Genomic DNA, 24,079 nt, shown 5'->3' with positions numbered 1-24,079 from the left:
GCTTTTTCTCTCACCCCTACCCTCCAACACACCCTCCAATTGCCCATTAAATACTTCCCAATTGGTTGCTACTTAAGGACAAGATGATGCCTATTATGCCCTTTGTTTAGCATAACCCCTGGCATGGCTTTCAAAAGAAAGTGTCCTTAATACACAAAAAGACTCCATAACATTTGTCCCTAAGAGAGCAGAGACTTAATGTGGAAAGGCCGAAAGCAAAACATGGCTGCATTTAGTCCATCAAGCAAGAATGTCCAGATCCAGAAGGAAATCACCTTGTGGACACCAGCAACAGGATGCCATCCTCAGGGCATTGCTGCCTCCGTTTTTAGGTCACCGTTGGTGGCACCTCTAAGAGAAGGGGAATATCATGATCATGTTGATGCAGGAGAGATGTGAGTCTTAGAGATTTAACTGAAGTTACTAAACTTTTTTCTTTTTTGCACTAATTCAGAAGCCTAGATGGTTTACATTTAAAGCAAAACAAGATTAGTTTAAAGCTGTTCCTGCTCTGGATAAAGTGATCAGGTGCAGGAAGCTAAAATTACAAGGAGCAAGGACAACCGATCAAATCCACATGTCCTCTCCCAGGGTCTCTGGGCTCAGTAGCTTCCTCCTTATTCAACACATTTAGCCACAACTGACAATCAAGTGGCTAGGATAATTTGTACCTATAACAGCTATTAAAACAGTAAGTTTGTCTAACCCTTCAAGTTGTTGTGGATTTCAGCATCTCCTTGAAGGCAGGGAGCACGTAATGCCCCATACGTACAATCCATGAGAATAAATGTGCTAGATCAGCATGCACCTAAAATCTGCAGATGCGTGTCCAGTAGCAGGTATATCGTAGTACAAAATAAAATTGTAAACTACTTTGGGTAAGCTTTCTGACCAGAACAGGCATGCTGGAAGCATGTCAGCTGGAGATGACATTTTGGCCATTTAGTCATTTGAGCTCCAAATACAAGAAACACCAAGTGATTCTCAAAGTTGCTTTTCTTCTTGCATATATTTTACAGCATGTTCTCCTAGGCCTATGCACCTTGGAAGGCCACTGTTGTTTTGCTCATTTGGCCTACCCCCAAACCACATAAGAAAGCAACATAAATACAAAAAGCTTTGGTTTCCCCGACATCGACATCATAAACAATATTCAGGTTTTTGTAGTAACTATCCCCAACAGCAAGATTTTAATGATCATAAACAATTGATACCTGCACAGTCCTCAGCAACAGATGGTTTTATGGTTGAAATGTAAAGGGACATTTTCTGCTTTAATTTTATCCCCCACTGCCACCACCACATATTCTGATGGTCAATGAAATTCTTTTCGCAAAGTGGGCTAGGGGCTGGGGGCTGAGGTTCGAGCCAGCACTTTGTCGTTCAGTTGCCACGGCTGTGTTACTATCAGAACACACAGGTTCTATACAAACTGGGACTGCCAAGAAAAGGAGTTTGGGGGGCAGTTTGTAACTTTACATTTTGGAGAGTAAAATTTCTTTTCATGGTTTTAAGTAACCCTTGGGGCAATTCTGAGTTAGTCCAGCTGCTCCTCAGAAGCTAGCCATGGCTGGAGGAGCAGAAACCGGGAGCTGAGAAAGAGGCCAGCCTCGTCTGGGGAAGAACAATGCCTCCGCAGTCAGACACAATGGCCGCCTCTCATTTTCCACCAACTCTTACAATAAAATGGAAAGGACCATGGAGCTGCCTTGCAGGGCCCCCTGAGCCTAGAGAGAGAACATTAGCTCTGCAGCTACAGATATGCAAATCCACTATGAGAGCTACAATAGCCTAGGAAAGCCCTGTGGGTGGGGACAGATGAAGCAACACTGTTCTGCTGGGGCTATTTTCCATCCTTGTAGGAGCCATAGGTTCCAGACTTTGTCATCTCGATTTCTACAAGCCGGGGCTGGCTTTTAGGGCCATTCAGATACAAGGTAGAAGAAAGGGCAATATTCACTATCCAGAAATCCCAGTGAATATCCTCAGTAACATGCAGAAATATTTAGACTGTCAGTTGCATAGATCATATCATTAACTCAGCATGGATATAAAGCCTACTTGTTAATTGCTTTTTTTTTTTACTTCAACATCTTTCAGCCATTCTTCAATAATCACTTCTGTAATGCAGCATGAGATTCTGGAACTTTCTGATTTGCTCTTCAGATCACACCATCAGTTATTAAAATATCTTGTAGCTTGATCTATTTTAGGTTTTTGTTTAAGATCCTAGACCTGAATTAACATTGATGGTGGGTTTATCCCAAGATGGCCCACAGCTAGCCATCACGTCCGCTGGAAAAGTCCAAATTCTAGTTCTGGCCACGACACTTGTGTACTACTTGGCCTTGGGCAAATGACCCTGCCTCACCTGGTAAAGGGCTGGTGGCAACAAGACTGGCCTAACTTACCAGGGTGTGGTGTGGATCAACTCACCAGTGCCTATTAACAAACACAAATGCTGAATTCTGAAATGTTGAGCTTCCCGACTCCTAGGGAAACATAGTGAAACATGTTAAACAGGATGAGTTTTCCAAACTGTCATGCGCACTCCCCAAAACTATTAACTTTACAGCCTGCTTAGGTTTCAGTCATCCAGCCTATATCCCAGTTGAAGTCTCTTGAACTGAGGCTGACAATTATGAGGTTTTGGATTGCAAACCATTGCAGTACCTGGCTCCTGTCACAGAAGAGAATCAGGTTTCTCTCATTTGTAATCTTGAAATCGAGCTTTCAGATCAAAATGCAGAGGTGGCGAGGGGACAATGGAGGAAGCCACCTGGAGTATAAAGTGATTCCTAAGCAGTATTTTGACCTAGTGCTACTATTTATTATATATTAGAAATCTATTAGGCTGCCCTTTAGCTACAACTCCAAATTTATCATGACATTTATCTGGGAGCCCAGGAAGGACCTCATGAGAAGGGAAGGCTCACAGCAGGATCCTACTGTGGAGAGGCACCAGCACACTTAAATAGCATGCCTGCCAACATGTGAAATGGGATTCTGCCATCTTTGTTCAAGTGAAGAAAATTTCAACCTGCTTAGGAGCTAAACAAATTTTAAGAGTAAATCATTCTGCCAGGCACGGTGACTCATGCCTGTAATCCCAGCACTTTGGGAGGTCGAGGCAGGCAGATCACTTGAGGTCAGGAGTTCGAGACCAGTCTCGCCAACATGGTGAAATCCCATCTCTACTAAACATACAAAAATTAGCCGGGCATGGTGGCAGATGTCTATGGGCCCAGCTACTCAGGAAGCTGAAGCAGGAGAATCTTGAACCTGGAAGGCAAAGGTTGCAGTGAGCCGAGGTTGTGCCACTGCACTCCAGCCTGGGTGACAAAGTGAGACTCCATCTCAAAAAAAGAAAAAGAGTAAATCGTTCGGAAGGTAAAGATATTAGATGTCAAAATATTTCAAATTTTGTCACTAGCTTATTATTTAATTTCATTTAAATTACATAGTACACATTTGATTAAGGAGATCCAAATTAAAATTCAAATCTACATCTGTAGATCCAAAACAAGGTTTATAGACAAATAGACCTATTGGGAGGGTGGCGCTATGTTGCACTGCATAAAATAACTTAAATAGTCCAGAATACTTAGAAAACAATCATCCTAACCCTTACCAGAAAATCTTCAAATTAAGTGACTCCCCTACCAAAAATCTCAATAATGAAATGCTTAAGAGTCTTACATTAGGTAAAGTATTCCCGAAGGTAATTTATTCATCTATTTTGCCAAATATAGCTTATTTTACTATGTCTGTAAAACTGTGGTAAATCTTACCTGTGCTTAAGAAAACATAAAATTGCTCATTAGAGAGCCAAGTTGAATGAATAAGATGTATTCTTTTAAGTGCTTGTTAGAAGTCATTTACATTGTTTTGCTTCCTAATTTAAATTTATTGATGGCCCTAGAGACACAGAGATGTTTGCTGTAACACACATTGCTTCAACAATGCTCACTCTCACCTCCTCTACCTGTCAGAATTAATGTCTAAAACTCTTCCCACAGACAATTAACAAATAATTTTCATTGAACTAAAAAGAAAATTTTATAATGTACATGATGGAAAAATTTATTTTCCCAGTATCTTCTTCTAACACTAATCACAACATTCTTATTTTAAAAAATTAGCATGGTGAACATTCTTTATCTGTTAGTTTTTAGTAGTAGTCCTGAAGAATTAATACAAATTATTCACTGAAAAGTTCATTTAAATTGGAGGGTCTACCTCTTCAAAACATATCCCAAGTCCATCCACGGCTTTCCTTCTCCATTACTGCCCACTAACTTGACCCAAGGCTGCTACAGCCATCTCCCAGCTGGAATTGCTGACTCCCCTTTACAAGGGAGTTTTTTGAACTGCAGACATAATGATCCTTTAAAAACATGAAAATGACCATTTTTCTGCATAAAACCTTCAGAAGACTTCCTACAGCACTTAGCATGAAACCCAAATCCTCCACCAGATCCATCCAGGCCCTATGTAATCTGACCATGCCTCCCAACTTTTCAAGGCAGATGGCCTCTCCACTCCTTATTCCAAGCTCATTACCAGCTCAAGGTCTTTGCATTTGTCATTCCTTTTGTCTGGACAATTCTCCAACTAGAATATAGTCTGCCTACTGCTTCTCATCACTCAGGTGTGAGCTGTCTCCTCCATAGAGAGCTTTTTCCTGGCCATCCTATCACCTTAAGAGTCTTCCTTGCTCTGCAAACATTTTATTTCTATTCTATTATGCATCTCTTCGTACTAGGATGTAAGCTGCATGACAGCAGGGGACTAGTCTGTTTGCTTTCATTTCTATATTCCCAGCACAGCCTCTAGCACACAGCACCCAATGTTGCTGATGAATGTTAATTACACTAGCATAGTGGTTAGGAGCCTGGGCTTTGGAGTTACATCAATTGGGGTTCAAATACCAGGCTGGCGATTTACTCTCTCTCTAACTTATTTGGACAAATTCTTTTTAAAGACTTGATTTCTTTATAAAATAGAAATACTTGTGGGGCAAAATAAATCCAAATTTAAATGAGGTAGGTGGGATTCATTTCCTTAGCCAGAGGTAAGTCTCTAATTCAAGACTTTCTCTTAATTCCCAACCTCAAACTTAAGATGTTATGAAGGGGAATAAACAGCAAACTTTCAGTTATCCTTATGTCATAATTTTCTTTCAGAGACCTAAAAGCACAGTATTTTAGGAGCACATACACAGACTTCTGCAGTCAGACCACCTGAGTTCAAGTCCTGTTCCTGCACTTACTGCTGGGGATGATGCCAACTCCCGGGCCTCAGCCTCCTCAGGGAAGAACAGAACTTCCATCAGGGAGCAATGCCAGGAGAACCCTTGGCACCTCAGTGCTTCCTCCACGCTAGGCACACGATCATACCCATTAGTATCTGACTGAATTGAAAATACTTTACTCACGCCTGTAATCCTAGCATTTTGGGAGGCAGAGGCAGAGGCAGGTGGATCACAAGCATCAGGAGATCAAGACCATCCTGGCTAACACGATGAAACCCCGTCTCTACTAAAAATACAAAAAAAATTAGCTGGGCATGGTGGCAGGCGCCTGTAGTCCCAGCTACTAAGGAAGCTGAGGCAGGAGAATGGCGTGAAAGTGGGAGGCGGAGCTTGCAGTGAGCTGAGATTGTGCCACTGCACTCCAGCCTGGGAGACAGCGAGACTCCGTCTCAACAACAACAACAACAACAAAAAAAAAAAAGAAAGAAAGAAAATAAAATACTTAGGTAGATTCAAGATCTACTACCAAGAATGAATTTCACTGGAAGAAAAAAAATGCATTTTTCAATATGAAAATGTGAATGACATTAAAGCCACGTCAACGGACGAATACCGGATGATGCACATAACAAGCCAGTGAGCCCCAACAACTCAGGGGTCCTCTGGCCACGAGCAACTGATGGCTTTGCTTTGAAGATCATCATTGCTCTTAGAATTTTATTCTAACAGTGTCACGTTATATTCTCTATTTACAGAGGCTCATAGGAAAATTTCCAATACTACAAAGAACTTTAAAAAAAACACCCTTTAATGACTCATTTTATTAAGCAAATTCTCCCTGCTAACATCTTTGTTACTTAAATACTTAAATTCCCTATACTTCATGCAGACCTAGTTTCACTTTCCCATGTTCAAATAATTCCCTTTCAAAAAATATTCTCTTCAAGGCACTTTCCTCCAGTGTGCACGGCCCATTCACTTTCAGCAGACAACGATGATAAATAAAAGCAATCACAGGATCTGTAAGGTGGAGGGCTCAGGTTGTTTCTTTCCCAGAATCATTAAGGGGCATATTTTCATCTTGGGGCATAAACGAACTGAATCTTACTGTCTGGGAGGAATTTAGACCACCTGTCTGGCAGCACACTGGCTGGGGGTGGACTGTGTGCGGACGTCCTGGGGGAAGGGTGTGGAGGAAGGCAACACACACGAAACACTCGTCCACATCCCTTCCCCTGCTTTTTAACAGGATGGAAATATGGCTTTGTGTTGGTTCAGGTGACATAAAAAGGTGAAAACAGTAGATCTCAAATTATATTTTACTTTAAATACCAAAGGTCAAAAAGGGGTCCACAAATCAGTAGCTCCTGAGACCGTGCGTGCGCGCGTGTGTGCTTAAGTGGGTCTGTTTCAATTCCACATGGGTTTTTCCACACACTGGTTTCTGGCATCGAGTGCTGGTCTGCAGGACACCAGAGTGCCTTTGTGTCCCTTGCTGACACTACCGCATTGTGTTTTTCTACCCATTAACCAAGGATAAATGACCTAGATATTGTGCCTGTTAAAGCCTCATTTTTCTTTTGCCCTTTTGTTCTTCAGTGTACCACATTATCACACGCTGCACACATTTCTAAGTATTCTCGGTCTCAGATGCCCTTTTGAGGGAGTAATAGGAGCTTTTTGTATGCATTTCTGTTGAGCTATCTGGAGTGGAATTATGTGAGAGTAATTCAAGGTTTTCCTTCCTGTCTAGTCTTCGAGACAGTTTAGTGTCTTACCAAAAGCTAATCTAGTATAAGAGGATATATCAAGAAACTGTACAAAAGCCAGAATGCTGTATTTGCATCTATTGCGAATACAAAAAATAGAGTGAACGCCAGTTTCCCTATATACTACATTCTATAATTACATCTCTGCATATCATGGGTCACTTTTATTAAAAGCATCATTACTACAGTTGGCAGCAATTTACATTTTATCTTACATGATAGCAGTTTTCAAAGAAAAAAATAAAAGGACATCACAACAAAGAAAAACAATACATTTACAAAGTCATGTCTGTAAACTTCAAGGCTAGTTTAGAGCTGAGGTAATGCTGTTTTAGCTTTGTGGCTAAAGTAACAAAGTCCTTTAATTTAAAAAAGGTACCTGATTCTCTCTTCTCTCACTCTTTATTTATTCATCTATTTATTTTGTTTTTACCAGTGCATTACAAGACCACGAGACAATGGAACTGTAGTTCTGTCTGGCAAGAACCCTCCCAGTAGGTTAATTTTCCAAAGGGACCCTTCACATTCAACAGCTGCCTTATTATTGCTGCGCCTCGGGACAGAGGCGTTCACACTAGCGTGGAGATTGTCAGAGTGTATGGATGTGTGTGTATGCGCGAGTGTGGGAACCCCCATACAGTCAAAAAGGGAAACAAATGAGCAAGTATGATATGTATGGTAAATTTCAGCTTGACCTTCACAGCAAAAAAATTAAAAATTAAAATTAAAAAATTAAATATATAACTTCATACTTCCTTTGAGCAGCACTTTCTTCCATTAGTGCCACTCAGTTACAAATTGCTCTTTATTATAATACCAATGGTACCAAGAGAAAAAAAAAAAGCAGAGCATTATGTAAGTTTCCTTAAAAAGACATGATCACCTCTCAAATTTCATCTCTCCTAGGGATAATAAATAATGCACTGCACAATACTTAATGACCAAGATACCTTTTGACACACCTGTATAACATGACTTGAACTTTTTTTTTTGCTACACTATGTTACAGAACAGCTTATAAAACTAGGTATGAACATTAACTGTGAGTGTAAACAGTAGGACTACCACTTGTCAAAAGTTTTAAACACTTGAACTGGAACTGGTACTGGTTATTCATCATTTTCATTGTTTTCTATTTCATCCCCCCCATCAAGTGAGTCTAGCTCTTCACCCTGTGCTATTTCGTCTTCTAAGAGGGAGGACTCTGCAGTCTTATCCAGGCTCTCCTCGGCATCGCTGCCTTCAAGGGTCTCTCCATCTTTAAAGGGTCCTCCCTCAGCCTTGTCAGCAGCCTTTTCTTCGCTGGAGCCCACGGCATTCTGAAGTCCTGCCAATGCTGGGAACCCAGGCAGCGTCAATCCCCCCAGTCCTGGAGGTAGAAACATGGATGGGTAGAAGAGGCCCGGGGCCATTGTGGACAGGAGGAAAGGGTTGAAGGCTAGCGGGTTTGAGGGCAATCCAGCCGGGGCAGTAGCAGCACCAACAGATCCATTCGCAGAGTCAGCAGCCGAAACAGCATCTGTGCTTTTCTCAGAGTCTTTGTTCTCGTCTTCATTCTCATTTCCTTTCTCCTCTCCTTTTGAAGTGCTGTCTTCCGGTTCTCCTTGACTAGAAGCAGTAGTGGTGTTTCCAGTAGCAGCTGACAGAGGGTTATTCAACAGCCCGCCCAAGCCAAACACGTTGGGCAGGCCCGCCATTCCTGGCAGCATCAGGGGCAGCACAGCAGCAGGGTTCTTCGCATCGCCTCCGGCGGTGGCAGCTGTTGCCAGTCCTGGAGGGAAGCCCATGAGGCCTGCCAGCTGGAGCGACTGGAGATTCTGGAGATTCTGAAGGCTCGTCAGGTCCATTCCAGCAAACAGGCTGTTCACCAGCAAAGGGTTGATCCCTGACGTGGAGGCCACAGCAGCGGCGGCCGCGGCTGCTCTGGCGATCTCACTTTTGGGCCTTCTTCCTCTTCTGCTCGCTCCCTCTCCCCGCACTACAGGCCCAGTGAGAAGGCGGTCAAACATCGACTCAGGAACAAAACCCTGGAGGACAGGGGAGGCAAACAATGGCTATAAAGGCTGTCGAAGACAACTTGATCTCAATGTGAGCCTCTGTGGTGAACCTGCCATTCCAAATGGAAATACCTAAGTAGTTCTTCCCTCCTAACAGCTCAATGATAAAACTTAATGACAGCAAAACTTGTTTTTATTATTATGTTAGCTTGCTGAACTGCAGAAAAATTGCTCAAGGCTACTCATCAGTGAGGTAAATGTCAAGTTAGCTGCATCCATAACTAACTCAAGAAATCATACATCAGAAAGTACATTATGGGGTACAAAAATAGAGTTAGACAGGATGAGTAAGATCTAGTTTTTGATAACACAACAGGGTGACTACACAGTCAACAATAATTTATTGTATATTTTAAAATAACTAAAAGAGTATAATCACATTGTTTGTAATACAAAGGGTAAATGCTTGAGGTGATGCATACCTCATCTACCCAACGTGATTATTATGCACTGTGTGCTTGTACAAAATATCTCATGTACCCTATATATACACCTACTATGTACCCATAACAAATTTTTTAAAAGGAAAGTACATAATGTATAATTATATCAAATCATCACTTTGAAGCCAGGTGCCGTGGTTCATGCTTGTAATCCCAACACTTTGGGAGGCCAAGACTAGAGGATTTCTTGAGCCCAGGAGTCTGAGACCAGCCCGGGGCACATAGCAAGACCCTATCTCTACAAAATAAAAAAAAATTATCCAGGTGTGGTGGCATATGCTTGTCATCCCAGCTACTTGGCTAATCAGGAGGCTGAGGTGGGAGGACTGCTTGAGCCCAGGAGTTTGAGGCTGCAGTGAGCTATGATTGCACCATTGCACTCCAGCCTGGGTGACACAGCAAGACCCTGTCTCTTAAAAAAAGAAAACACCGTGCTGTACACCTTGCATATATATTTTATTCATCAATTAATTTTTGTCAATTAAATATCTGTCAATTAAAAAAAATTTTTGGCTGGGCACAGTGGCTCACACCTGTAATCTCAGCACTTTGGGAGGTCAGGGCAGGCAGATTGCTTGAGGTGAGTTTGAGACCAGCCTGGGCAACGTGGCAAAATGCCTTCTCTACAAAAATTACAAAAACTAGCCAAGCTTGGTGATGTGTGCCTGTAGTGCCAGCTGCTTGGGAGGCTGAGGTGGGAGGATTGCTTGAGCCTAGGAGAATGAGGCTGTAGTGAGCTGTGATTTCACCACTGCACTCCAGCCTGGGTGACAAACACCTTGTCTCAAAAAAAAAAAAAAAAAAAAGAAAAAGAAAAAAAGATATTGTATGGGAGAAAAATTATAAAATAGTATAACATAATATAAACCCAGGATGTTTTATGCCCTCTATAATGTGTTATTTTGGATATTTCAAATATATGTAAAAGTATTTTTGAAATATGGAAAATGTAATTATATTTTAGTATCTACCCTAGAAAAATGAAAACTTATGTTCACACCAAAACCTGTACACAATTGCTTATAGCAGCTCTAATCATAGTTTCAAAAATCAGGAAATAACCCAGATGTCCTTCAGTGTGTGAGGGCTAAGCCATGCAGTGTCACATCTATGCAATGGAGACAGCTACTTGGCAACAGAAAGGAGATAACTGTGACACATGCGACCATCGATGACCTTCCATATGATGAGCGAAAGAAACTGCTTCAAGACTTATGTCCTTCATGCTTCCATTTCAGGACATTCTCAAAAAGACAGGGATGGACAACAGGTCAGCGGCAGCCAGGGGCTGCGGTCGGGGAAAGGACGGTGTGAGGGAACTCGGGGTGGTGGGGGTGGGGGATGGAACCCTATTCTGACTACGGTGTCAGTTCACAAACTCACACGTGTGTTAAGATCAACAGAATGTTACACCGAAAGACATTTTTAATGTATAATTAAAACAAAGAACCAGCATGTCATGAACGAATTTTTAAAAAGCTAATGGTAACAAATCTTTTAGGCAGAACTGTTGTATTTTTGTTTTGTTTTGGTTTTTTTATATCAGAAATCACAGTTAATCTTAATGATCTCAACCACCATACATCCTATTCCACAGGTGAGCTGTTAAGTAGGCTTAGCTGGGGCAATCCCCCCTGGAGAAGTCTACCTCTAAGATTGTGAATGTATGTTTCCATACAAACCTTTTAAATTGGAGCTGATAAATGAATTCACTTTGGATTAATGATGTATTGATGTAAGAAATGATGTATTAATGATGTATGAAATGATGTATGAAAATGATGTATTATGTCAATTCTTTTAAGCTAAGTTACAACTGAATAATTAATGGCCAACAGAAAATAAGAAAGACTAAGGAAAACAGTTTTGTATAGCTACCTTTCTTGATAGAAATGCAGTTTGTACTTACAGACTGCTTAACTATATCAGTCCAGTCTGGAGCAACTGCAAATTCAGGATTTTCTTCCAGCCACCTGGGTAGATCCTTCATTGGAGGCGCCATAGCTCCACCCATCTGGGTAGAGGCATTTGACAAATGATTAAAAACACAGTCTTCCCTCCCCTTTCTGTTAATCTACTCCCTCCCCCTTCTATAATACACACATACACGCACACACGCATCCGGGCAGACAGGATTCTTTTCCCCTATAGAAGAAGGCAGGATAAAACACTTCCTTCTGGGCTAAGAAATCGCATAGTGATCAATTCCCTTTCCCAGCGTTTACCTTCTTCCCATTTCGTTTATTGACAACAGGCACCCTTTCTTCTCCTGTCAAAGTGTTTATATCCAATTTATTAGGGTTTCGACATCTATGTCGTTTCTGTTTCGGTTTCTGAAATGAGGAAAACAGCACATCTGCATTCTTCTGCAAAAGAAAAAACATATTTAGTAAAACTGGTATTTAGTACTTATTCTTCTCTATATAAATGCCAAAGAGAACTGTCAGATCATCTTCAATTATTATGGAAGTTTCAAGAATCATTTTAATTATTAATATTAGAAACCATATTTTTCTCTTTGAAAGAAAAAACTCCTATTTTACCCGTCCATTAAGGAATACATAAGTGAGAATTGGCTTTTCCTTTTGTCTATCAATAACCTCACTTAAAGTTTTTCTTTAAATGTTTAACCAAGTCATGATACTTTTAAAGGAGGCTTTCTGTAGTACTTTTACTAATTTCTAGTTAGTGGCTCCAATGAACACAGAGATGATACCCCATCAACAACATGAGACTGTCTGTAATGAGAACTAACCAACAAACAGACAGATCTTGTAGGGGGTGGGGGTACATTCTGAGTGGCAAGAACTCTAGGCTGAACCCAACAAAATAAAATGTAAAACTCTACATTTAAGTTTTAAAAAATCAATCACATAAATATAGAAAGCAAAAGACTTGCATTGCTAGCTAGCAAACAGTTCGTGTGACAAACCATTTGGAGATATGAACTGTCTAACGTTTAATATAAGGCACCAGGATTAGTTGCCATAAAAGCAGCTAATACAATCTCGGGCTGCACTAACTGGTCAAATCTCTGGAAGTAATGGCTTCATAGCACTCTGGGATGGCGGGGCCTCGTCTGGAGACTGGAGAAAGTGCATTCAACAGTGTTACCCCAATACTAAGACTGCCTGGAAACGATGCCGTGGAAAGAATAACTGAAGAAGTCACATGAGTTTGATGGGAGAAGCAAACAGTAAGGAAATGCATAACGCGCATCTTCAAATAACTGTAAGGCTGCCTTCAGTAAGACAGACCTGAAGCTAGTATCTGCAATGAAGAAGATTCAACAACAAAGACCTGGGAAATGTTTGAGACCAGGAAACATTCAAGGAAAAGGCAGAGGGACCAGCTGTCAGGGATTTCTGTGTTGTAAGGGAATGAAGTGGACCGGCCTGCAAGATTCCTTCCAACTCTAAACTCTGCAATACTCACTGGTACATAACTTGGCATATCAACAGTGTAAGTAGGGTGCAGCTTCAGCCATTCAACTAAATCCTTATTTTTAGGAGCATCTTCCCCCACCAGCCTAGTCCCATCTTCAAGATTGATAACAGGGATCCGTGTGTCTGGGTCCAGCTGTCCGGGAGAAGGAATGTTTCTTGTTGGTGGGGTCTCTATATCTTCTTCAAAAGCTTTGGTCACCTCAGCATCCTCCTGCAGAAAGTTCACAATGGTATGAATTCTCACACGAAGAGAGAGCCTCTGACAATGTCCTACTTCAAGAAAACGCTATCCTAGAATGGATCTTTTATCAAAAAGGGAAAATAGTTACTAGAAACAATGTCTAGTTGTTTGGGAACAGCTATTAAAAGTTAGAAAATGAGGCTGGGCGCGGTGGCTCACGCCTGTAATCCCAGCACTCTGGGAGGCCGAGGTGGGCGGATCACCTGAGGTCAGGAGTTCAAGACCAGCCTGGCCAACATGGTGAAACCCCATCTTTACAAAAAATACAAAAATTAGCCAGGCATGGTGGCACTTGCCTGTAATCCCAGCTACCTGGGAGGCTGGGGCAGGAGAATCACTTGAAATCAGGAGGTAGAGGTTGCAGTGAGCAGAGACTGTGCCACTGCACTCCAGCCTAGGCAACAGAGTGAGACTTCGTCTCAAAAAAATAAAAATAAAAAGAAGAAGACAAAACTTTTATATCATTCTTCACACTGTAGAACTAGTAATTAGGTAAAAAATTTATAGTCCACTAAGGTTCCATGCTCTGAAATCCTAAGCCAGCCACTGGGAATACAACATGGGGGGTATAGTCTGAGCTGATACGCATGAAAGGCGGCCTCTCAGTCTCTCTTGGAGATCCCCGGATAATGATATTAAAGATAATTTATACTAAAGGAATTTCTAAAAGCCAGTCTATATGTAACTTATTGGCACTCTGTGCACAATATAATTTTGTTGGTAGTGGGACACTTTGTCTCAGACATGTGTGGCAACATTGGAAAGACCACCACTAACTGAAGTCTACAGTTATTTCAACCTCCAGACACCCATTTCTCCTTCCCCACAGCTCTACCATGGCCCAGGCTTTTGTCACTTCCCACCCAGGTTATTGCAATATTCCTAAATGGTCTCCCTGATTCTAATCCCACCTATCTTCAATCCAACCTCCACACCACTACGCTGGAGTCAGTTTTCTAAAATGCAGCCTTTCCCAGTTCAAAAAATTATGTCACATCACTCTCCTATTTTTTTCAATAATTGCATCCCTATTACCTCCAGGACAAAATCCAAGTTCTTCCGAATGGCATCAGGGCCCTCCATGATTTGCATCCTGCCTTCTCTGCAAGCTCATCTCTGCTGAAGCTCACTTCCTCAGCAAATTCCTCAGTTCTTCAAACCCAAGAGGCTCTCTCCTCTTACACATGTTCTCTGCCAACCCTTTTAAAATGACCAACTACTACATGAACTTCAAAACTTAATTGAAGTACAGCCATCCATAGGGAAACTTCTTCATCTGTTTCTCCCCATATCCTCTTCCCTCCACTCCCAGGCTTCCTTTGGGCTCACAAAGTACCCTAGACATCCCTTGGTCATGGCACACATGAACAACCAGGACACATTATGATTTATGTGCTACCCCATCCTAAACACTGCATTCTCCAGTGCAAGCACTTGTCAGGACTGTATTTTTTGACTCACAGTGCTGGCACAGGGAATAGTGCCAGCTTGTCCACTGTTGCTGAATGCACTCTTACTTTTTCATGGCAGCACAGTTAGAGTGCTGATAAAATACTAAATTCTAGGATCTGCCCTCTTTCATCCAGGTAACACTGTTGGCCTTTACATCTTTTCCTACTTGGTTTATTTACAGATCGAGCAGTGCTTTCCTTGTATTTTATGTGCATGCACATCACCCCCGACAACACCAAATGAGGAATCCCTACATTTCAAAATGTGACAGTTAAAAAAAAAAGTTTTAAAAATACATTCTCTAACTTCAATTAGGAATTCTCTCAGGCTTTCTAAATGGGACTTTAGAAAAAGAAAAATATCAACAAATTCTTAACAACGGCTTAAAATAGTGAAATGAATAAAATCAGTCTCAGATTTAAAATAGGATGTGTACTTGCAATAGGAAAAAAGCACGTGTGTTGCATTATTAATTCCTAACACCTGATCCAGAGACAAAGCTGTGTCGTGATCCAAATACTGAACATGATTGCCTGTAATCCCAGTACTTCAGGAGGCTGAGGTGGGTGGATTACTTGAGCCCAGAAGTTTGAGACCAGCCTGGGCAACATGGTGAAACCCCGTCCCCACCAAAAATACAAAACAATTAGCCAGGTATGGTGGTGCACGCCTGTAGTCCCATCTACTAGGGAGGCTGAGGTGGGAGAATCGATTGAGCCCGCAAGTTGGAGGCTGCACTGAGCCGAGACTGCGCCATTGTGCTCCAGCCTGGGCGAAAGAGTGAGACCCTGACTCAAAAACAAACCCTGTTTCAAAAACAAAAAAACCTACAAATATTGAACATGATAATAAACAAAAAGTAGTGTCAGCTGCAGAAACTTCCCAATTTGTTAAAGTTTATGGAGAAAGAATTTATCAGTCAACAAAATCTATCAAAGAAGTAGTTTCAAACAGGAAGGCTATTCACTAGTGCTATAACTCTGTCTGAGGGCCATACCCCTAGAAATGGCATTTTAACTTACGGAAAACATGTAAGTCACAGCTAGTCCATTACAAAGTGTACTTTTACAGGATTCTGAAAACAATCATACCATCAACAAATATGACCATTACGATGATCACTGCATTGGTAATCAATTTTGAAAAAAATTTTCTTTATTTTTTTGAGACGGAGTCTCACTCTGTCACCCAGGCTGGAGTGCAGTGATGCAATCTCGATTCACTGCAACCTCCGCCTCCCGGGTTCAAGCAATTCTCCTGCCTCAGCATCCTGAGTAGCTGGGATCACAGACATGTGCTACCAGACCAGGCTAATTTTTATAATTGTAGTAGAGAAAAGGTTTTGCCATGTTGGCCAGGCTGGTCTTGAACTGCTGACCTCAAGTGATCCACCTGCCTTGGCCTCCCAGAGTGCTGGGATTACAGGCGTGAGCCACCATGCCCGGCCCAATTTTGAAAATTTACTCTTAGCCACCTGAATGCTTCTGTTTTAATTAGACCCCACCAGAGGGCAAAGAAATTTCAGTGGATGTTATTTTTCATTTCTGAACTTTAACTCAACCATGTCTTTTCCTGCCTTCTTATTAAGCTTTCTCTGAGTTCAAGAAATAGAAAATGGGCAAATAATAATAGGGATGGTGTAAGTAAAAACATGTTGAAACAGACAACTGCCTTCCCTCAATCTCAAATTTCAGTTTCCCAAACTGTGTCCCACTGCTTGAAGAAGGGTCCAGGATGGCCCAGTACCTGGAAGGCTTCCTGGAGCACCCACTCCTCACAACACAGACAAGGAGTTCCAGCCACTATGGTGACTGGGGCTTCTGGTCAACAGGTTCAAGATATATAGTGCTAAACCATTTTTAAAAAAGCACATGTAATTGTGCTCTTTGGGATAAAATTCTGGTCATCAGTGAGTCAGGCACCACATTTTTGGGTGAGATGTAGTTGAAGCAGATTAAGAAAGAAAATCATTTTGATTATACTGCATTCATTTATTTCCTCTGAACTGAGAAAGGAAAAGTCAAAATCCATTGGTTCACACATTCTATTCAAACCTATTCTAGCAAAAGCACAGCTCAAATTTTTAAAATATCTACTTACGGAGATAGGAGAATTTGCAGTCACTAGCTTTTTATGTTAACCCAAATCTTAGGTCCAAAATGAAACATTTATACTAATTTTAATAAATGCCAGGCCTAAAACATATCAATGAAACTTGTTCCACCTCAAGAATTCAGAGATAACAATTCTAGATTCAGAAGAACATGTTTCTAAGGTTTGGCTGTTCTTCTGAGAGCAATCAACACATCAGAACTTGGGAAGAATACATCCTCAAGCTACACTTCGTTCAGGCCAAGTGATCTGTATCAATGATCAGAATCATGACTGTTTATTGTAAAACTATTTCTTTAGTGGAGGAAGCTGGCTTTCATACAGTGCTGCTGAGAGAAACACAGCCCAGCATCGTGAGCATCACGGGACCCTCAGCTGTCAACATGTGCAATCGCCATGCAGGCAAGCTCCCCAACTTACTGCACTCAATGACGTCCGTTTGTGGCTCATGAAAAGCAGATCAAGTCCCTCCACATTTTTCCTCCTTCCCCGCCTCCTCTTCATGGGAGGCTCTCCATCCACTAGGGAGCCATTAAGGAGATGCCTTGTGGGTGTGCGCGAAAGGCCTGCTTGGAGCAGTTCCATTTGAGTCTTAAAGGCATCAGATACTGGTGTTGAGACATTAGGCAAGATAAACTTTGAAGAAAGAGATGAAAAATTTGAGGTAGAGCTTGTTGCCTCTCTTGAGGCCTTTGATAAATCTACAACTTTTTCTTGTCCATTTTCTGAGACCACCTGAGACTCTCGAAGCTGGGCAACCATCTCCATGAGATTTCGCCTCTTGGCAGCTCTTTCGGCCTCAATTTCGATTTTTCTCCTCCTCCTCCTCCGCTGGCGAGGGACAGAGAGGTTGAGGGCATCTTCCTATTGAAAAATTCCAACAGAACAGAGTTGCAGTGAGCCAAAACAGTACTGCTATATGGGCTGGCTTTTAGAAATAAGGAACAAGAAGCTTAAGGAATTAAGCATTCATGACTGGTGCACAGAGCTGAGGAAACAGCAGCTATCTTATTTCTAAGCAGGGCCAGTGAAATATAAGCTCGCAAACTCAGTTAAGGCTTAGAGAGCTCCCTTTTAAGCTGCAGAAACAAGCCATTCTAATTCACCTTTGACAACTGAGGAGACGTAGTGATGTCCTCACTCCCACTAATGCTGGCTTGGCCGACCATGGAGAGCTCAGCAAAGCTCCTCTTCTGCAAGGGGCTGTCCACTGTGGTGGGTGTGTAACCTGGGATGAGGCCTTGGAAATCAAACATCTGGCGCCTATTTACTGGCCATTTGCCTTTCAACACTGCTTCACAGATGTTGTCTAAGCGGTTTATCATTACTCTATCCTGGAGGGAGAAGAAAAGTCACAAGAAATTTTAACAAAGCCCTGGTTAAAATTACTAGATAAATACATCCATCAAGATGCAAAAGAGCATAAAATGTTTAAAAGTCAACTGGAGGACAAAAAGTAAAAGAAAACAAGGCAAGAAATCAAACAAGAAAGTAAATAAACAAAATCTCCTATAATGGCATTGCTCTGGCAGAAGGTCCTAGGTGGCTACAACACAGAAAACATGCTATTTTTAATTACGAACACTGAACTACATAAAACAGAAAAATGTACTACATAATCACCACCTTCAAAATATCTTCATATTTAAAAAGTAACTCTTGTACAAGCTCCATAGAGCTCTGCTGGTGGATGTCAGTAGATGACAATGGAAACCCTGCATTAGCTTCTTGCCGCCCTGGCCCTTCAGATCTACAGGCTGGATTGCAGTCCCAGGAAGTAGGACATCATTAGCGTCACTATTAATAAAGTTCAGCATTATGAAGTGGGCACCAACCTAGGAACACCTAATGAATGTCAATTTGCATTCCCTACCTATTATCACTTCAAATTTCATTGAAGCGTGTACATTAAAAATTTCTAATTACAGCTTTAGACTGAGTTTCCATAGATTAAAAGTGCCTGCTACTATAACCTTTGACTGATCTGGGAAACTCCCTCCTACACTCAATAAAGGAGGTTAGCCTAACAGGGGAACTAAAGGGATAGACAGAGGAAACAAAATGTCTTTGACAGTACATTCTTTGGTCAAAATTTTCACCTTGTTTCTTACACAATAATACTGGGAAAGACGAGCCTGGGGGGTAGGCTGACTGAAGCTCATTTTTTGTGTTGTTTTAAACCAGACAGCCCTGTTATGGTGATTAGGATGATTATTTCCTCACCCTGAAAAACAGACCTAAATTACACAGGGAATTATTATAAAATTATACTATTTAGCCAAAAAAGTAATTTCCATTTTGCTTTTGGTTACAGATAACTACATTTGGAATTATCTCATAATGCGTCAAAAGCAAATGGGTCAACAGTACACCCTCTTCCAAGTCAAGAAGCTGGTAGGTTTCCAAAACTATAAAGTTGTCTTAAATCTGAAGGCTTTATTTCACAAAAAAATTTTAAAACACAGTGATAATCCATAGATTATGCTAGACAACGGGGGTAAGTAACCTAAAAGCCACATGGAGCCAAAGATCAATCCATATAAACACTTCTATTTCTTATTATCTTTCTTTCATATCACATTTCCCATCCTATTAGAAAAGTGTTCTACAATTTTTTTCTTTGGGCTTTTTCAGATCATTCTTTAAAAGTATAAGAAAAATCTATAGTCTTCATATACTGTGTCAAAAGTTTACCTTAAAATTACTTGAAAAATCAAGCTAGAAAGATTTCCTCTACCCTAATCCTTTTTGGTCAGCAAAACAACAGCAACAAAAACCTGCCAACCTTAGGCCAAAACGAGAAGGCAAATGTTCTTTCATGAAGGAGCTGAGCTACTGAAGGATCTCCATCCTCCATGTAGAATCCATCTCGGGTTTCATCTCTAGCAGTGCTCATGGAAGCATTGCTTTCTTCATCAAAATTCTTCCCTCTAGAGACAGCTCCTGCTGAGAAATGAGTTAATGTGCATTACTCACAACCACAGTATCAGGGAAACTGAAGTTTAGAAAGGACATGATTAAAAATGTGAATACTAATCAGCTCCATTTTATTGAGTACCTACTACATGGCTAGAATGGTATTGGGCACTGTTGTCTAAAGCTTACAACAGCCCTTTAACATAGATGGTGTTATTTCCATCTTGCAGATGATGACACAGAGGCTTAGAGAGGTTAGTCACTAGCCACCTAGCACTGTGCAAGTAAACCTTACAAGAGGCTGATAGCCAACCAAGTCATTGACTCAAGAGTCTATGTTCTTCCACACAGAAAAAAGGGCTGACCTTCTGTCAAAAGTTGAAGGTTCCAGCTACAGCACAGTACGTGCTCTATTTTTACTCTGGGCCAGTTTCAGCAACCGTACTGTGACTTAAAAAATTGGTTATTTTTAGATTCTATTCCCACTCTTTACTTCTGAATCAAAACATAACAAGCACCAATTGTTTCAAAATGATTAACAATATTTACTCAGTGAATGACCACCTTCCCTCACATTGGTCAAAATTAAAATCACATAGAATTCTTAATACACTGTCACTACAAGTTAACTTCCATCCTTAAACCAGAAGTTGCTAATGTGTCCATGCAACCCTTCTTAGAGTTTATGTTCTTCAAAATACCATGGTTAGGTGCTATAAGGTGCGAGAGCAAAACACAGATATAAGCATAACTTGAAATTATCCCTTCACAGAAGAAAATGTACACTAAGTACTCGTGAAAAAGAAAAGAGCAGGTGCCGTGCTGCCAGAAAGCAACGCATCTCACAACCAGCTGCTGCAGCGTCAGGAGAGGGGCCAGTGGTAAGGCCTTACCTTCGGGCTGGGAAGACTCTTCCGACTTATCGTCATCCTCCAGCTTTTCCTCTTCATCCTCTTCGGAACCTTTCTCTGAAATAGATTTGGACCCAGTGTCTGCGCCGACCTCAGCACCTTTCAGTTCATTTTTCACAGAGCTGGCCTCTGCCTCACATTCCTGCTTGCTCTCCTTCCCGCTGCCATCGGTTTCTTCTTCCTCTTCTTTGCCCTCACATTTCTCCTTGGCAGCTGGGTTTTCAGACTCCTCCACTTTGCCTTCGGCTTGTTCCAGTACCCTCTCATCTTGAATATGAGCAGATGAGATGACTGGAGGAGTCTGGACAAATCCAACTGCGAGTGGGTTCAAGGAAGATGTATTACCTGCCCCTCTGTTTTGAGCAAAGTTTTTATGTGCATCCAAGAAGGATAACTCAGGGTCATTGAGGATGTGATAATCCGTCCGACTGACCCCGTGTTTAGCAGCACCAACCAGCAAGTCTCGGTCATGCCGTCCACACTCCCACCACTCCGGCAGATCCAAGCTTGGCTGGCAGAGCTTAAGCCTCTCTCCCAGCTGGGGGTGATGGAGAACCTGCTCGCGGATCTTCCGTAGGAGCTCAATGCGGTACAGAGTTCGAGAGGCTCGCTCCTCTGTGATCGGCTCAATTATGGAGGAGAGGTCGGGCGGTTCTGTAACACAGAAGGGCTCATATTTACTTGGGGAGAATTCAAGGGCATTCTACATTGTACACTTTCTTATTTTTCACTTTACTCATCTTTTTGTATAGAACTTTGTTGCTAAATGTACCTACCATCATCTGGCTTGACGGGCATTCGACATACTCGCCTACACATGGCCACAAAACAACTGAAGTATTTCTCCAAACTCTCATCAGATTTTTTGTCAAGCCTGGCAAAGGCTCGAAATTGGTTCCAGTCAAATTGCTGTTTCACAGGGTCAAAAATAACCCCAAAGGTGGATACCACACGGTAAAAATCAGCCTCTTCTCTTCTTGTCCACCTGTTAGAAAGATTATATTAGCTTGCATCATACTTCAGGAAAAGACTTAATATTTACTGTTTCTTTTCTTCTTTCCCCCAGACTTTATACACGGTAGTTATTTGGGGGTGGGGAAACAGACTGCTTTGTTGGAGCGAGCCTTTCTTTGGTGGTCACTACCTTTGATATGAGTCCTGTCTCTTGTGGGTCTACAGGAGCAGGGCAGAGGGGCATGTACCGGGAGCTGAGTGGAAACCTTGAAGAAACTCACTTTTGCCGCTTCTCAGATATAATAGCTTCCCTTTCCGCTTCCAGAGCTCTCACTTCCTCTCGAGGCCGCCGTCTGCGCCGGTCAGTCTTCATTAGGGCCTCTTGCCTCATCTGTTGCCTTTTATAGCTGCGCTGATAGGCAGTAATGAGCCGGCGCAGACGTGTAGTCAGGGTTGAAGTGTTAGGCCAGTAAAGTTGGCCTAACTCAGCATTACTCTCACTGTGCTTGCCTGGGGAAGTGGAAAAACATTTTTGAAATGTGTAGCTGCAATCTTGCAATACACAGAGTATTCCAACAAAACAGGATGACTCATTAAGATTCAAATGACAGTGTGGGAAAGGGCATCTCAGTGCCCTCATTTTTAAAATATAAATAAGTAATAACATTCGCTTGGAATATATACACTTATTTCTTTTTTAACTCCTTAGAAGGGATGAAAACATTATTTATTAGTCCTACATAAAGAAACACACTTTACAGCATAAACTTCTTATAAGGTACTCTCCTCTAATGTATATGCAATAATCATCTTGAGTATAAAAAATAACTGCATAATTGTTGTGTAATGATTTTATATTCGGTAAAAGGTCAATATTCTAAATAAACTGAAAATATTTTAGGTGAATACTTAGCAAATGCTCTATGCTCTATTCCCAAGAGCTATAGTTTAGATGCTTAAAATTTTTCACTAGTGTAAAATATAAATCAGCTAATTATCATCAAAGAAACAGTTATCCTATCTAAGAAATTCAATGTCATGAAAACACAGCCATTAACAAGAATTAAAATGATTCACAAAACAGGTCAGTGTAGAAGAAATAAGGTGTTAAGACACTGCCGTCATGAAGCAGGACAGTCCCTACCACGTGAACAATGACTGCTCAGTGCACGTCTGCTCGGCTACACAAGCTTTTCTGGGACCTTACCTGTGGCATGTATTTCCATGGATTCTTCCTTATCCTCTGAAGGAGAATTTGCAAATTCCTTGAAAGCAAAGCAAGAAACAGAATTAGTTTAATTTGGGGTCTCATTTTTCTTTGTCTTTTAAAGAAAAGGTCATTATCTATAAAGTTTAACAAGTCTTATGTGGGCATATAATATTTTAATGGAGCTATAAAAGCCAATATACTCAAGTTCATACATCTATTTCATCTTTGAACGGTGTTCTGGTTGGTTTATATTCTGGGTCTTCATCTTCTCTATCAAATTCTCCCCTATGTAAAACAAACACAAAAATTATTTGAATCATACTGATAAGCAAGAGAAGGAAGGGGGGTGGGTAGGAAAGAGTAACAATCTGCCCAGTGCTACTTTTAATTATGGGTTTGACATCAAAAGCAACTCTATCAGTATTTAAAACATGCAGCCATGGCAGTGTGGTGGAGGGGGTCTGGGGAGATTGCGGGAAATGACATTTGGAAAAGAAAAACAAGTTTCAGATTATCAAGATAATGTATATTGTTTAAACAGTCATTACGACATACAAATAGAGTAGACTGGTAAACATCTCCTGAACTTCAAATCAGACACAATACAGTGTGTACTGCAGGGTAAGAACTGAACCCTGCCAATAGATGTGAAACTGACATAAAGTTTATTCAAATTTTAAAATGTCCTTCTTACCCGTCACCACCATCTGCTAGCATGTCTGTTCCTCTTTGCTCGGCAGCTATGGCCTTGGCATCAGGCATACCGACTCGTTCCAGAAAGCACAGCGCGGGGTCAGCTCGCATGGAGTTGTACTTCTCATAGCCTGTGCCGTGCCCATCCGTGCACAGAAAACACACAGAAACAAAGAAAGGCCCCATCACTGGCAAAATCACAGCACTGCCACAACACAAGTTTGTTTTTCAGTCAAGGTTAGCATCTCTGTTGAATCCAAGTGGACCTTGTTTTAGTAGAGCATTCTATGGAACGCTCCTTCTAGGGAAGCTACTGGGGGCCAAGTTACACTTCAGGGATATTATCAGAATTACCACAAACACTAATAGAAAAACAGGTTGAGAATAACTGCAAGATGCCTGGGAGGATTTCTGACCCTATTTTTCCCCAGATCTAATTTTGCTTGACATTTAGAAGGATTCGCAATGTTCCTTTATGACCTCTGCAGGGGTGCACTGAGTCCACCCCCATCCACTCTGTGAATAGCATCAGTCCTGCAGGAACTCGCATGGCTGGCTGAAAAATCCCCATATACGTAAGGCCAGCGAACCTGTCTTATTAGGTTTAGGATGATGCATGTC

General features: G+C 41.5%; 1 protein-coding gene across 14 annotated transcripts in view; it reads right to left on the bottom strand.

Moving 5' to 3' along the window:
• Positions 1-7,067: 7,067 nt before the first annotated feature.
• Positions 7,068-24,079, bottom strand: part of CHD7 (chromodomain helicase DNA binding protein 7) — a 191,705-nt gene continuing 174,693 nt past the window's right edge. For 7 of the 14 annotated variants that reach the window (XM_034966133.3, XM_034966134.3, XM_055116576.2 and 4 more), the window contains 13 exons: positions 23,460-23,589; positions 22,978-23,050; positions 22,763-22,820; positions 21,837-22,065; positions 21,378-21,586; positions 20,584-21,255; positions 19,560-19,720; positions 17,881-18,108; positions 17,195-17,638; positions 12,959-13,180; positions 11,749-11,889; positions 11,433-11,537; positions 7,068-9,050 (listed from right to left, as the gene is read on the bottom strand). In XM_034966133.3, the coding sequence (XP_034822024.3) occupies positions 8,133-9,050; positions 11,433-11,537; positions 11,749-11,889; positions 12,959-13,180; positions 17,195-17,638; positions 17,881-18,108; positions 19,560-19,720; positions 20,584-21,255; positions 21,378-21,586; positions 21,837-22,065; positions 22,763-22,820; positions 22,978-23,050; positions 23,460-23,589 (3,590 nt within the window). In that variant the 3' untranslated portion in view covers positions 7,068-8,132. The remainder of the gene's footprint in view (positions 9,051-11,432; positions 11,538-11,748; positions 11,890-12,958; positions 13,181-17,194; positions 17,639-17,880; positions 18,109-19,559; positions 19,721-20,583; positions 21,256-21,377; positions 21,587-21,836; positions 22,066-22,762; positions 22,821-22,977; positions 23,051-23,459; positions 23,590-24,079) is intronic. The other 7 variants (XM_055116578.2, XM_055116582.2, XM_055116581.2 and 4 more) reach the window with 5 other exon arrangements.

Source organism: Pan paniscus, chromosome 7 (assembly GCF_029289425.2).
Source record: "Pan paniscus chromosome 7, NHGRI_mPanPan1-v2.0_pri, whole genome shotgun sequence".
NCBI lineage: Eukaryota > Metazoa > Chordata > Mammalia > Primates > Hominidae > Pan > Pan paniscus.
Note: the sequence above shows the minus strand (reverse complement) of the source record. Positions and strands in the feature narration are given on the sequence as shown.